The sequence below is a fragment of the Planococcus citri genome, chromosome 4 (genome assembly GCF_950023065.1).
Source record: "Planococcus citri chromosome 4, ihPlaCitr1.1, whole genome shotgun sequence".
Classification (NCBI taxonomy): Eukaryota; Metazoa; Arthropoda; class Insecta; order Hemiptera; family Pseudococcidae; genus Planococcus; species Planococcus citri.
The window spans coordinates 25,884,074-25,898,355 of NC_088680.1; the positions used below are offsets into that span (position 1 = coordinate 25,884,074).

At 32.8% G+C, this 14,282-nt stretch overlaps 1 protein-coding gene across 4 annotated transcripts in view; it reads left to right on the plus strand.

The window, feature by feature from the left end:
* The first annotated feature begins 5,905 nt into the window (after positions 1 to 5,905).
* Positions 5,906 to 14,282, plus strand: part of CaMKI (Calcium/calmodulin-dependent protein kinase I) — a 481,648-nt gene continuing 473,271 nt past the window's right edge. For 2 of the 4 annotated variants that reach the window (XM_065361814.1, XM_065361816.1), the window contains exon 1: positions 5,906 to 6,423. In XM_065361814.1, coding sequence (XP_065217886.1) covers positions 6,323 to 6,423 — 101 coding nt within the window. In that variant the 5' untranslated portion in view covers positions 5,906 to 6,322. The remainder of the gene's footprint in view (positions 6,424 to 14,282) is intronic. The other 2 variants (XM_065361817.1, XM_065361818.1) reach the window with 2 other exon arrangements.

The following is a 14,282-nucleotide window of genomic DNA, read 5'->3' on the forward strand; positions in this document are numbered from 1 at the left end:
ATCAAAATTTCAATTTTTGGGCAATTTCGCCAATAAAAAATTTGAAAAAGCCTAAAACAGTAAAAAGAAAAGCTATTTCAAGATAAGTAAATCAAACGTCAAAAAATCATGGGGGGTCCATTTTTTGGACTTCAAATATTCGAAAAATTGCCCAAAAAAGGATCGAAAAACGCAATTGGACTGCTACGACTTTGGGAATCATTGTTTACGATCGTAAGTCGAGTGAGGGCGATTCTGAGTGTGGAAATCCAAAAAGGTAAGTTTTTTTTGAAGGCCCAAAATTATCGAAAAAATTGTCCTTAAATAGTTGGAAAATGCGATTGGGCCGCTACAACTTCTGGAATCGTATTTTCTAGTTATAAAGTCGTGCTTTAGACAAATCCAAAAGTTGTAGCAGTCTAATCGCATTTTTTCGACCAGTTTTGCGTAATTTTTTGAAGTTTTGGGCCTAAAAAATACCCTTTTAGATGGACAGATTCATTCTGAATAGCGTCCAAACCTCAAGACTAGTAAAGACGATTCCCAGAGTTATATAGCTGCCAAATCACATTTTTCGACCTCTTAAGTAATTTTTCGAAAATTTGGGGCCCATAAAAATACACTATGAATTTTACAACTTTGATACGTCCTTAGAATTTTTTTTTATGTACATAATATTTAGGTAAGGTACTTAGTATTCGCTTTATCAATGTTGATATCAGAATTCAAGGTGTCTTTATATTTAATGAAGCTAGTTATTGATCTAGCGAAAGATGGTTTGCATGATATCTTTGCACTCTATCGTAACTAACTGTATACTCGTATTACCTAAAATTACTTAATTCGTGGAGTCTTTTTAATTGTACGGTGGAGCAGTGGGGAAGTGAGTGGCGGGTATTAGGATCAAAATCCAGATCTACGTGCACGATTGTGTGTATATCTAATCTACATTATAATGAAATATTAAATTAGCTCGAATAGATTTACCGGAAACTTCTATTTAGATAAGAATTTTCGCTGTACTCGCAACTCAACTGTGGTGTAGTGTTATTGTACTTTAAGAAGCTGTACTACGATCTGAGAAGCACTAGGATAAGGAGACAGACAGTGAAACTGAGGTGATGAAGGTGGAGTGAGTGCTTGATTTAAATTACAATTCGTTCAAAGTGAGCGACTGTGACATGAATGTCCTCAAACTTTAGTCTGACTGCTTCAAATTGAATGTTCTCTTTCTTCTTCTTTTTTTCAAATACTCGTACTTAGGGATTTTGAAATGAAAATGTTTGAATTCTGTTTTCATTTTTGTTTTCAAGATGAAGACTTTTTAATACCTTTATTAAACTAAAATGCCTCATTTTAAAATAAGTTTTCAATCAAATTATTATCATATCGAAAGTTTTATGCATAATAATTTAAAAGAAAAATGTGGATGAATGCACCTGTACTTGAATCGGTGGGAACAGAAAGGGGCTAAGTCCATTTTCGCACTATTCAGGAATAACAAAAAACTGATTTATTTGAAAATCAAAAATTTTTGGTAAACATGCTCAAGGTCATTGAAAGAGGACCCCAAGACACAATTTTTAGCGCTGTTTAAAAAAAATATTCACTTGCGCCGGCGCTGTTGCTGCCTAAACAAATGGGACTTAGACCCTTTCTGCACCCAATCGACAAAATTTCTTTTGAAATTGCTGGGGCACGAATGGGGCTTGATTCTATATCTAAGTACATCATTTAGACTGCTATCTCGCTTAAATTGACCAAAAACCCCTTGAGGTATCAGACTTTTTGCCGAAGTTGTTAATTTTTTCATCATTTTTCAGTTCAGAGATTAACTTAAATTTCAAAAAATGGTCTTCTCAAAAATGTTAGTTATTTTTCAAGGAATTAAAAAAATTTTACAAAAAAGTCATAAATGCGGATCCGCCCTTTTTCTGCGCCCAAATACCACTTTCCCTGCAGTTTTGCGGAAATCTGACATCACCAGTCGATCCGCCGTACTTTGAAACCCCTATATCCGTGAAAAAAAAATTTCCAAAAATGTGACTTGGTCCCTTTCTGTTCCCACCGATTCACTTATTACACTCGTTGGAATTGAGAATAGGTGTTTTAATTTTTGAAACGTTCAAAATAAATTTTAAAAAAAATGTAAAGCTTTTTTGTTTTTTTATTCGAACTTGAATTATGAAAAAAAATTGAAACAATTTTTACTGAAAGAGAAGATTTTGATCAATGATTTTCTTTATTTTATGATTACTTCAATAAAATAAACTCAGCCTACTTTCGGTCTCAAATGCTACAAATTTTCTCAACTTTTTCTATGTGTGATTGCTCAGCTCTGTTGAGTTTGTTATTTGTTTTGTCTCGCTTGTATTAGGTACCTAAATTTGTTTAAAATTGTAATAAATAACAAAATCTCGTTTCTCGAAAAAAAAAATTGCAAAAAAATGTAATTTTTTTGGCCACAATTCCCTAAAATTGTCAATTTCTGCTTTTCAAATTCAAAAATTATCCACAAGCCTTGCTTAGGTATTCGTCAGAAATTCCCAGAAATTATCACTGTTTTGCAAATAATTCTCAAAAAGTCCTGCTGTTTGCTGGAATTGTCACATCGCTTCGTGTTTTCTTGCCAAAAATTGTAAAAAATCGTAATTTTTTAACAAAATTTCTAAAAATGCTTGCTTTTTTGCAAAAACTTCTGAAGTTTTACTTTTTTAAAACTATTGTACAAAAGTCTCGCTTTTTTGCCGGAAATTGTCAGAAAATCATTCCTTTTGTTAGAATTGTCAGTCCCGTTTTATTTTGCCAAAATAAATTGTAAAAATTTGGTGATTTTTTCCACATTAAAATGTTTTTTTTTGCGTTTTGTCACTTTTTTGAGCTTTTTTGGTTATTGAAGTTATGTACTTTTTTTTTTTTTTTTTTAGGAAAAATTGAGTTCGAGCCCTGCAATTGTCTTTTTTGAAAAATTGTTGTGAAAAAAGTTGTAAATAGCTCAAGTAAAAATTTCTCCTCATTACAGATTCTCAGAAAGAAATTATTATTTTTTTTACCATTTTCGATAATGTTTCGATAATTACATTGGTAAACAGTTTTTTTAAAAAAATACTTTTTAAAGAAAATTTTACTGCTGAAATTTGCCAAAATTTGAGATAATTTACCAAAAAGCCTAAAAAACACTTTTTTTTGCATTTTATTTTCATAAACTGGGAAGACTTTACCTTCTTACTTAGTATGTAGTCTTAGTTCTCTCATTGGAAATCTAAAATTCATTCTTTTAATGCCATATCATTCTCTTTTTTTGATACTCACTTCACTTCTAACTTTCGCAGAAAAAATGAATGATAAATTTCTGCCGATACTATGCGTGAAAATTCATTTAGATAAGACGAGGAAATGGTAGGAGTGTAAAAATTGGAAAAGCAGAATGTAAAGTTTTCTTCAAGTTCAGCAAGGAAAATGGAAAAAAGGAGAAGAATTTCGAGAAAAGAATTCCAAAACAAAATGTCGATAATACAGGGGTGGGCAAAAGTTAGCTTGCATCCTCGAAAATCGCAAATGCGTCAGTTTACTGCTCCTGGAGACGAAACGAAGCGTCGTCCTACAAAAAAATTACACCGAGACCGAAATTGTAGAGAATTAAATTTCCAATCGACCTAATGTCATTAATTTTTTTGTAGGGTGCTTGATTTTTGATTTTTGTCAAAAAAACCAAAACTTTGTAAAATGAACTTTGAAAAAATTTGCAAACGAGTTTCATAAAAATCGATCTGAAGGCGAAATGAAGCGTCCTACGAAAAAATTGCACATGATCAAAATTGTAGAGGATTAAATTTCTATTCGTTTTTTTCTCATGGTGCTTAGTTTTTGATTTTTATTTTTTTGACGAAAAACTGAAACTTTTTGATAGGTGTAAATTTTATTTTTCAATTTTTGCTTTGCTAGCTGACTTTTGCCTACGCCTGTATTGTGATATTTTTTGTTTTTTTGGTGGGAGGGGGGATGTGGGGTGAGGTCGGTTCAAAGACTAGAGGAGGAAATACGATTTTGGATCAATTGTAGAAAAAAACCATCTGCCACCTCACCACCTGGCATTTTTAGTTTTCAAGTACATACAAATCCGTTGCCTATTTGAAAACTTGTTCACTTCAGAAAAGTCTCTCATATTTTTTTTCTTTTGAGAACTGACTCCAGCTAAGGAAACATTTTCCAATTTTTTTCCCCCAATTTGTGTCATTCCGTAGGTAATGGGCCCATTTGATCGCTTCTATTTATCGAGATAATCGTGTTTTTAGAGAAAAAGTCGAGAGAATTGATAATCAAGGTTTTGATGGATTTTGATGTAGAACTATAGAGAACATATCCGACTATCGCGTGTTAAAGTATCAAGGCCGCAGGTGCGCCCCAAGCGGAGAAAAACGGCACTAAAGTTTTTCTAAGAAGGGTCCATTTGGTCGATTTTGTTTTTTTCGTGGTAAATTCTCTTCCAAAAAAATATCCTCCGAATTATACTGCACCTAGTCGCCAATGGCAACATGTATACCTACCTCTCAAAAACACGATTTTGCTAGCTGCAGCGGTAGCCGCGTGGCATTTGCGATGATATATGGATCCGGAGATGTGGGTTTGAATCGCCTGCGGAAGAAATTTTTGAAAATTTTTTAAAGATTTTTATTTTTACAAGTTGAATTTTGACAGAAAATGTAATTTAATCATTTTTTTCTGCTTTTGAACAGAGTAATGAATTTTTATGCAAAATTTTAATTAATTAAATCATTGTTTTTCAGGCTTAAAATGTTCATAAACTTAAACATGAAAAGATTGAGTAAAAAAATCGCTATTGCAGGTGGGTAGTAATATTTGACATCAGAAACAATAATCTTCAATTTTAGGTGTGAAGGTTTTGGGATTACACGAAATTTCAGCTTTTTTCAGAAAAAAAACTTTGAAAGCGATTTTCTCAAAAGTTGAACTTTTCAAATTTTCAATTTTGGATTTTTTTGGAGTTTTTTTTGCACTTTTTGGGCTTCTATCCAGCTCATATGATTGCTCCGGAGGTCTACTTCACCCCCCCCCCACCCATAACTCAATATCGACCAAATGGGCCCATTACCTGCGGAATGATACATTTGGTGTTTTTTGATAGAAGTTCAATCCTAAAATATCTACGATATATTATCTGATGTTTGAAAGAAAAGAACAATTTGAGTTTGTTCATTATTTTTTTGAAGATAATCGTACTTTTGAGACCTTATAACTACACTTTTCGTCGAGACTGGGACCTAAAAATATTTAAAGGAAGTTTTCAATTTAAAGCGTCAGAATTCGAGGTACGTTCTCTTTTTTTTCGCCCCTTCACAAAATGTTCAAGACGAGGCACCCGGTGATGGACGAAAAGATCAAATTACATCGAGTAACATCAAACAATCATTCGATTAGAATGGCCCATAGTCTTTCGACAGCGTATATGTAGGCATAATATAGGAGTATTGACATTGGTTATGGTCTCAGAGCACGTCGACTTTTATCGAAGGTTTTCCATATTACATCATCGATTGTACCCTCGTTTAATTTTTCCTTATCGTTCGTACTGGGATGAAAAGTAAACTGTGGAGGAGTATGAGGAGAGGTGGAGGAATCAACGAAGTGCCTCGTACGTATATGAGAAATTAACCCATAAAATAAGGGTTGTTGTGCGACTTGTACTGTACGTACGAGAATATAGCATAAGTATGCGGGTGCAAGGCGCGAACGCGCATCGTCAAATGACCAGCGAGCAAGCACCAAGCAAAAGTGTAAGTACATTAAATTTTCCTTCTGCCGAGTGTGAATTACATAATAAAGTCGTGTATTATTTTCATATTCGGTATTCCGCGTTCGTTTTACCGCGGGAGGTATGTGTATTGTGTACGAGTGTGAGTGTGCGTGCAAGTTGCGTACTTTACGGTCGCGGTCGGTGCGGTTCTGCGTTAGCGTTTCACGTTCGCGGAGGTTCTGGTGGCGGCGAGTTCGAGTTTAGTATTTGTCGAGGTTGCATAAGGTGTTGATGTCGCGTTCGGCGTTATTCTCGAGTTGCTGTATGTTTTTAAATTTACGTTGATTTTATTTAATTTTTTTGTCGACTGGTGCGGTGGTTTTTGATAAATTCCCGAATGTTATCAGCTCGCGGAGAGTAATTTTTTTCTCAACCTTGTAATACCTATTTCGATCGGTGTTTTGTTTCAAAACCTGGTAAAATTTTTTTCAATTCGTTTCGGAGTATCCGATGCAAGTGAATTGTTTGTACGTACGAAACGTGTCTCATCGTAAATAAATAAGCAGTTTTCACCCATACGACCTGAAAATGCCGCTATTCGGAAAAAAGGAATCGGGAAGGAAGAGCAAGAAGGATTTGGATAAGGTTCCCATCGAACAGAAATACGAACTGAAGGAATTACTTGGAACGTAAGTACGAGTTGTGTATAGTTTTGCCGATTTTCAACAACTATACGACGACGACGATGATGCTGAGCTTTGCAATATCAATCGCACGTTGTCGATTTGTATCGTGTTGTGATATGTTTACGCAGCATGTTTCTAAGAATTTCGCGCCTGTTTTGCAAACCTGCAGAGTACAGATGGTCGTCGGTCGTCGCGAACTAAACTGAACGTTTCATAATCTAGATTTAATCGACCTTATATACTCATGTAAATTGCAAATGATATAATAACTCGATCATTTATTTATGCGCGCGGTGTCTAGTCTGCGAGCATATCGACGAGGCGAGATTACAGCTAGTCGATAAAATTGTGACATTTTTTTTCGCTCAACGGGGGAAAAAATGAATGAGTAATTTATAAAGAGAGAATACCTTGAAATTTGTTCATATAATCGACTGTTTGCGGTTTTCACCTCATTCGTATCGTTGAAAATCGCATCGCAATCGCATTTCGGTGTATTTTTAACGAATTAAACGAAACGATGATGATTTTTTTTTTGCACGTTTTGTAGCTAATAATTCAGCCAGGTATATATCGTGTTGAAAATTGTACGTAAAGCACACGAAACGCTGCTAGAGAGACCGACATCGTCGACGCGATAAACAACCTACACTTTTTATCCCATGAGTATGATTATAACTCAACTTTTACATCGTTCGGGGACCAGCGAGCAGCGAATCCGGTTAATTATTCATTTAACGCCTTGCCACCTTACCTTAGGAATGCGCTGATAATGAAATTTCTTCTTCGGTGTTATCTTCTAGTAGGGCAAGGTGTAAAAAAATAATCTAATCGGACGGAATGATTGCCGAGCAGAGCTTCGCGAGATGCTGAGTGAAAATCGTATATTTATAGCGAGGTTATCGCGAAAAAGACTCGGTGCAAGGGGATTGAAACGAGTTGTGGATGGTTTAGGTGACCTTTTTTGAGATGAGGGAGTGTGGTTTTTGGGTTGTTTTGATGGCGAAGTGGAGAAAAGAATTACTGGAAATGAAAATTTTCGATTTAGAGTTGATTCGAGTGAGGGTGAATATTTTGAGAAATTTATCTTGACTCGAATTTCTTAATGGTGAATTGTTTTTCAGACTTCTTGAAGAATTGTTGTCTATTAAACATGTAGGAAGCAGTGGTAAACAACTAAAATCGAAAAATTTAACGAAAATGAAACAAAAACGTAACTGGGTAAAAAAATTTGACATTTGCATGAATTATGTGTTTTGCCAGGAGTGAAATCCTTTGAAATGATGAAAATGAAAAATTATGTATTTTTTTTTCTTTTTCAGTTTTGATTCAAAAACAGGGTGTTTTAATAGAGATTTGACAAAGATGATGCTAAAGATCAAAAAAGATCCTGAAAAGTCCTCCATTTGACTCAAAAGTCTCGAATTCTTCGTTTGAAAAATTCATTGTCAACGAATTGACATTTTTCGTGCTATAAATTTTTATTTCAAGAGTGAAATTAATGCATTTTTCGTCAATTTGTCGTCAAATTGGGGGGAGGGGGATTTTTTTCACATTATCGTCTACACATTGGTAAAATATTTCAAAAATGCAAAAATTATTTTTTAGGTTTCGGATGGTACTTTTGCAGCAATTGTAAAACTTGTAATTTTTTTTTCTCGAAAATGAAAAAAGATGCCAGTCTAATTTTTTGATAATTATGTTATTCTACATAAAAGGGACTAAAACTGAGAATTTTTTCAGAATTTTTACTCGCCGAGATCGTGGTTATATTTAAATTATAAGTTTTAAAATCGATTTTTTTAGGTTTTTGAAAGTGGCAACACTGATTTTGACATCACTCGTCGATTACCCTTTCAAAGTACTACAATTTGAAAAAAAGTTCAAAATTCTATACCACGTACAACCGGAGCAATTTGCAACTGAAATTTTCCATTTTCGGCCATTTTGGAGAACTTTGAAGCGCCACAGCTCCGTCAAAAAAAATCGAAAAAATGTCCGGTTTGCGTCATTCGTCATCGTTTGATGACCTCTACAAATGATCTGATTTTGAAAAAAATCGAAGACCTCTCGTGCAAAAATCCGCTGATTTGGCATGGAATGACCCAGTTAGAATTTGAAGGAAAAGGGTGATTTCATCTTGAGGAATTGTTTGCAAACGCGAAGAGGAGGATTTAAAACTAAAGAAATCGTAAAAATTTTAAAAATCTTGCTTTTGTTTTTCGGATTTTCAAAACTCTCTCAGAACAGTAATTTTCTCTTTTCCTTTTTTTTCTGTTTAATTTTTTCCGCTTTGAAGTTGATTTTAATGAAAATATGCTTGTTCAAGAAATTCAAATTTCTTTTTAAAAAAGTTGTAAAAATGAGTAAGTAGGTAATTTTTTGTTTTCTGAACTCGAGAAATCGATCAAATTCTCTTTCCAACTTTATGCATTTTCACGAATTTTCCAATAATGGTAGACTAATTAAGACATTTCTGAATTCCAAAACCTTTTTTCTGGAATTAAGAGCGCTCGAAAAATCTAACGTTTCTCAAAAAAAAAAAAAGTGTTGAATTTCTACAAAACAATTTTAGTTGAACTAAAAAAAAAAAAGTATAATGATTTTAAGTGTAATTTCAGACGTAAACAAAAAAAAATACCGCACGAAATAAAATGATGATAATAAATTCTACGTACAAAGGTAATAAAAATTTCATTTTATTTTTGAATATAGGTAGGTATAGGTACTCGCCTCAATGTAATTAATTAAGTCCACTTCATTATAACTTCGACGCTGTTTAAATGATTTCAACTTTCCTCTGGCAATTTTAAGCTAAGGCTGAACTAGTCGATTTGAATTTCTTCATCATTAGATTAATTTGAAAATGGCTTAATCAATTTTTTCCCCGAATTTTCGGTGACTTTTATCTCACGTGGTAGTTAAATTGAAACGTGGAATAAGTTCATTTTGTGTTAAGCTCAAAATTACTGAATTTTTTTAATGGAATTTTTCTAAATCGATTATTGGAAGTATAAAAAATCCGAATAGCATTGAAAAATCTGTTAAAAGCTGAGTTTAGAGGACCAATAATAACATTGAACTAACAATTTTTCTAAATGGGTACCTTGGTGAATATTGTTTCTAGACATGAGATGACAGCATCTGGATTCTAAAAAATATTATGAAATCTTTGGACTCCATTTTTTGAGGCCAGGAAAAAGGAAAATTCCGAAAAATGCTCTCAAATCTTAGAAGTGTATGTTTAAAGGGAGAAATGGGCTAAACTTGGAGAAACACTTCGCTCAAAATTCTGCAAAAATTTTGAAAAGCTTTTGCAAACATTCTGTATTTTGATTTATTGATTTTGTTGAGAACTTTCTGGAGTTGAAAATTTCAATTTTTAAATACTTAATGTGTATTGATGAAATTTCGGGGTCTTCAGCTTGATTTTGATTATTCCTTTGCTGAAAGCGAAAAAAAATATGAAAAAATGTGAAAAAGCTCCAAAAAATAGCATTTATTGAAAATTGCTATATTCGGAAAAATCCTACACCTGTTTTTGGAACCACTGAATGCAGTTTTTTTTGTCATTTTTCGGTTATTTTTACTTTTCTGTGGACTGGTGGGTAGTTTCTATTCATTTTTAACCCACATTATTGGGAAAAAGTGATTTAAAAAGTATCAAAAAATGAATATTTTTCAAAATTTCAATCAATGTCATAGTATTTTTATTCCAGAGTTGAGTGTCTAAAATTTTCGGAACATTCATTTGTGTTCTTTTGACCACCATTGGGAACTCGTCTTTTTTTCAAAAACCAAAAAAATGCGAACGACCCATTGTGTTGTCTTTTGGTTACAAAATTAATGACTTGGAAAGATTTTCTAAAGAATCAAAATTTTGAGAAATGCTCAATTTTGCGATTTGAAAGAATAAATAATTTTGATGAATATTTTGCTCACACACGAGATGATCACGTCTACCGATCGAGGATTTTGAGATTTTGCCTCAAAAATCATTCGGAAGTAAGTAGAAACTTTCCCGTTTCAAGTTTCTCAATGTTTTATTTTTCAAAAATGTCTTTCTAGTTTCACTCGAATTTATTCGTACTTTTTGCGTGTTCAATTTCAAACAAAACAAAAATGAGGTTATTGATTTTTGTCCCCATTGATCTGTTTTTCGATATTTTCATTTTCTCTTGTATTGTCTCAACTCAGTTATGTAGAAATGACAGATTCCCCATCGAATTGTAAATCTGGCAAAATCTGTCCACCAGAGCAATCAAAAACTCAATTTTGAGGAATAGGTATAGTCGTCTTTTTTTTCAATGTTTCGTTTTTTGCTTCAAACTACAAAGCATAGTTTTTTTCCTCAAATTTTTTCTTCAATTTTGGTATCATTTTTTTTTCTTCATTAATATCTTAGAAATTCTGATCGTTTGGTTGTCAATTTTAGATTTTTTTGCTTTTTGTTTTAAAATTTTTGAGATAATGTAGGTATTGCTTATTCATCTGCAAAAACAGGAAACACAGAGGGAAGGATCAGAAAATTTTTTTTCCAAACATTCATATTACCTACACGTTTTAGAGAAGAACAAAAGGATTTTAAAATAGTTGCTCAAAAGAGAGATTTCGGGTACAGAAAAATCACGAAATTTCGCTCAAAAAGCGAAACAAACATCCGACAAGTCGAAACGAAAAAATACGTATTTTCTCTATTCCACCTTATATTTATCTTGTCTGCGAAGATTTATCATATTACCAATCCCTTGTACCCTTCAAAACCGCTTATTGAAAAAATATGAGGTAAAATCTATTTGCAACATTTTGATAATCGCTAATTTCGTACCAGTAACCTACACGTGAAATAAATTCGCTTTAACTTATTGAAAGGATGAAGGGAAAGAAATCAAATCGAACGATACAGGTTTCCTGTTCTTGAAAATAAAGAAGAAGAAAAAAAAAGGAAAAACAAGTAAAAAGAAAAGCAGGATGAGAGAGAGGTAGAGGTATATATATACGATGAACGAGCGTTCTTAATAAATCATTTTCTTGTTGCCAACGATCGGAAAAATAAACGATATTTTTCTTTACATTTCGTCGACGACGATGTAGATGAAATAAAAGAAATGGCTTTCCTTTTGACGTAAAACAAAAAATACTTACTCTGTCTCGTGTGGAAACCGTAAGTAACATCTTTCCGAATCGAGATCCATCTCCGACGCGCTTATCCCGTTGCAGACGAGAAGGCAATATTGGAAATTTCATAAAGAAACTCGCAAATAAACAAACGTTTAGAATTTTCTCAACTTTTCCCATATATACTCGTATGTGTAGTTGTGTACCACACATACCGTATAAATGACGTGTATTTTTTTCATATTACGTACGTACACGGGTAAAGTTCATCACGTCAAAATTGCGCGATTTCTTGATGCGATGCGAATGCGATCCGCGTTTTACTATATAAAATCAACAATAAACAAAGAGAAAAAAATTACGAGATAAATACCTCTATAAGGCCGATTAATGAGTATTTTCATTGTTACAAAACAGCAATTAAACAACATGGTAAATGTAGCTTAAAGGGTGAAATGCAAATAAAGAAATTAACCATCAGGAAAAAGGAAGCCTGGAATGGTTTATGTAACTTGAAATAAGATCATTTTATCCCTTCAAATTGACATAATGTACGTAGACGACTTTTATGAAATTCATACTATTTATTTCATTTCAACATGCATGTACTGTTTGACATGCAATATGAGCAATGTGCTGCGGATAAAGGTATAGTTTTTTCGATTTTTTTTTCTTTTTCTTATTCGGTACCATTTTCAAGCAATTACGTTAGTCGGTGTATTTCATTAGAACTTGTTTGCGGTTATAGTTTGCGGTTTTTTCGACTCATTTGAGATTTTGTTTGGTTCGATATCATGCAGTATAACAAACTTAACTTGACCTTGATTTTGTGGATAGGTTGATTAGTTTTTTTTTTGTCTTGAAGTGATGTGTATACCTGTGTGCGAGAGTAGACGATTTTTTTTAGTATGAAGATTTTTGGGAGAGAAGGATTAAAATCGAAGGACAGAGCTGTACCTTGGTTCTTGAAAAACGTTGTCGCGAAAAGAAGTGCCTATCATTACCGAAATTGTAAAGCTTAACAGCGATAATTTTTCACTGGTGGACAAGAAAAGTAAAGACTGGGGAAATTAAGAGGGATTTGTTGACGAAAAACCGAATTGTTTCTTTAAATCAAAGCTTCGCTGTGAGAAAAAAATGCTATGCTTTGAAATGCCTAGTACATTCTTGTTTGTAAGTGTATGTTTACAAGTCTGGAAAAAGTTCTACTAATTTATTTTGTATTTTTCTCTTGAAAAAGCAGTGACGTGTTATCAAAATACGTTATCAATCAAATGAGAAAAATAAGCAGATTGCCGAAATCAAATTTTTGAAAAATTATTTCAATTTTGAGCTTCTTTACAATTGACTTCCTTAAATATCCCTGCGAGATAGTGTAATGTGAATTTTCCGCTACCAAAAATTATGATTTTTTTCAAGTTTTTTACCAAACACCACCACAACCACCACCCTCTCCCTCCCCCGAAAGTGTGTCCGCAGATTTGAAGAGCTAGCCTCAAAAATTCGTGTTCCGATGCATCCTTTGGTATTTTTTTCAATCATTATCTGATCGTGTATAATTTTCCATCACAAAAAATACTTGATCCTAATTTCTTTTGCCATTATTATCTTAAAATTCTACTTTTTAAGCCAAAATGTCAAAAATGCTCGCTTTTTGCTAAAATTGGCAAAAAGTAATTTTTTTACCAAAATTTTCAAGAATTCTCATTTTGCTAAACTTGCTTAAAAATTTTACATTTCTGAAAAAATTGAGCTGATTTTTTTCAGAAATTGTGAAAGAATCCTACGTTTTGTCAAAATTTGCAAAGAGGCCTGCCTTTTGCCAAAATTGTCAAAAACGGTTTTTTTTTTTTTGCATAAGTACTTGTCGAGAAAGGCCTGATTTTTAGTCTGAATTTGTAAGAAAATCGAGGAAAATGCTTATTTTATTTAAAATCGCCCAAAAGCTCTGCTTCAGAATTTTCAAAGAATCGAATGGTTTTGTTAAAATGGCTAAAAATTGCTTTCTTTTTACTTAGTATAATTTTCAAAAAGTTATTTACGCGTATTTATGAAAAAAAACTGTTTTTGGTTAAAATTGTGATAAAAGGCTAATTTTTCATCTAAATTTCAACATTTTTTTTACTAGAATTTTCACAGACATTTCAATTTTTGGACAACAGTCTAGCTAAGTTTTTCACAAAAATCGTGATGAGAGAAGACTGCGTTTTGTCAAAACTACTGGAAATGTTTTCACATTTTTTACTATGTCAAAAACGTTCTATTTTATTTCCGAAAAAGCCAAGTTTTTAGTCGAAATTTGCAAAAGAGGTCTGTTTTTTTGGCTGAAATTGTAGATAAATGTTTTTTGAAAAATTACTTTCAGAAGTTCTATTTTTTTTGTGGCACAAATTTGGCTGATTTTTTTGCCAAAATTGTTATAAAATTCTACGTTTTTGCCAAAAAAACCCGGTTTTTTGTGAAAATTGTTGAAAAATTCTTTATTTTTTTCCAAATTTGCAAAAAGGTCCGTTTTTGGCTACAATTGTGAAAAAAAAAACTATTTTCATGTCAAAATTACCAAAAGTTCTACTTTTTTCTTAAAATTTCTGAAGGATTTTTTTTGCCAAAATTGCTAGAAGATCCTCTGTTTTTTGACCAAAATTATCAGAAAATTTTGCTTTGCTTTTTGCCAAAATTGTCAAAAACGGTTTTCTTTTGGTATAATTGTCAAGAAAGGCTTGTTTTTTGGTCTGAATTGTAGG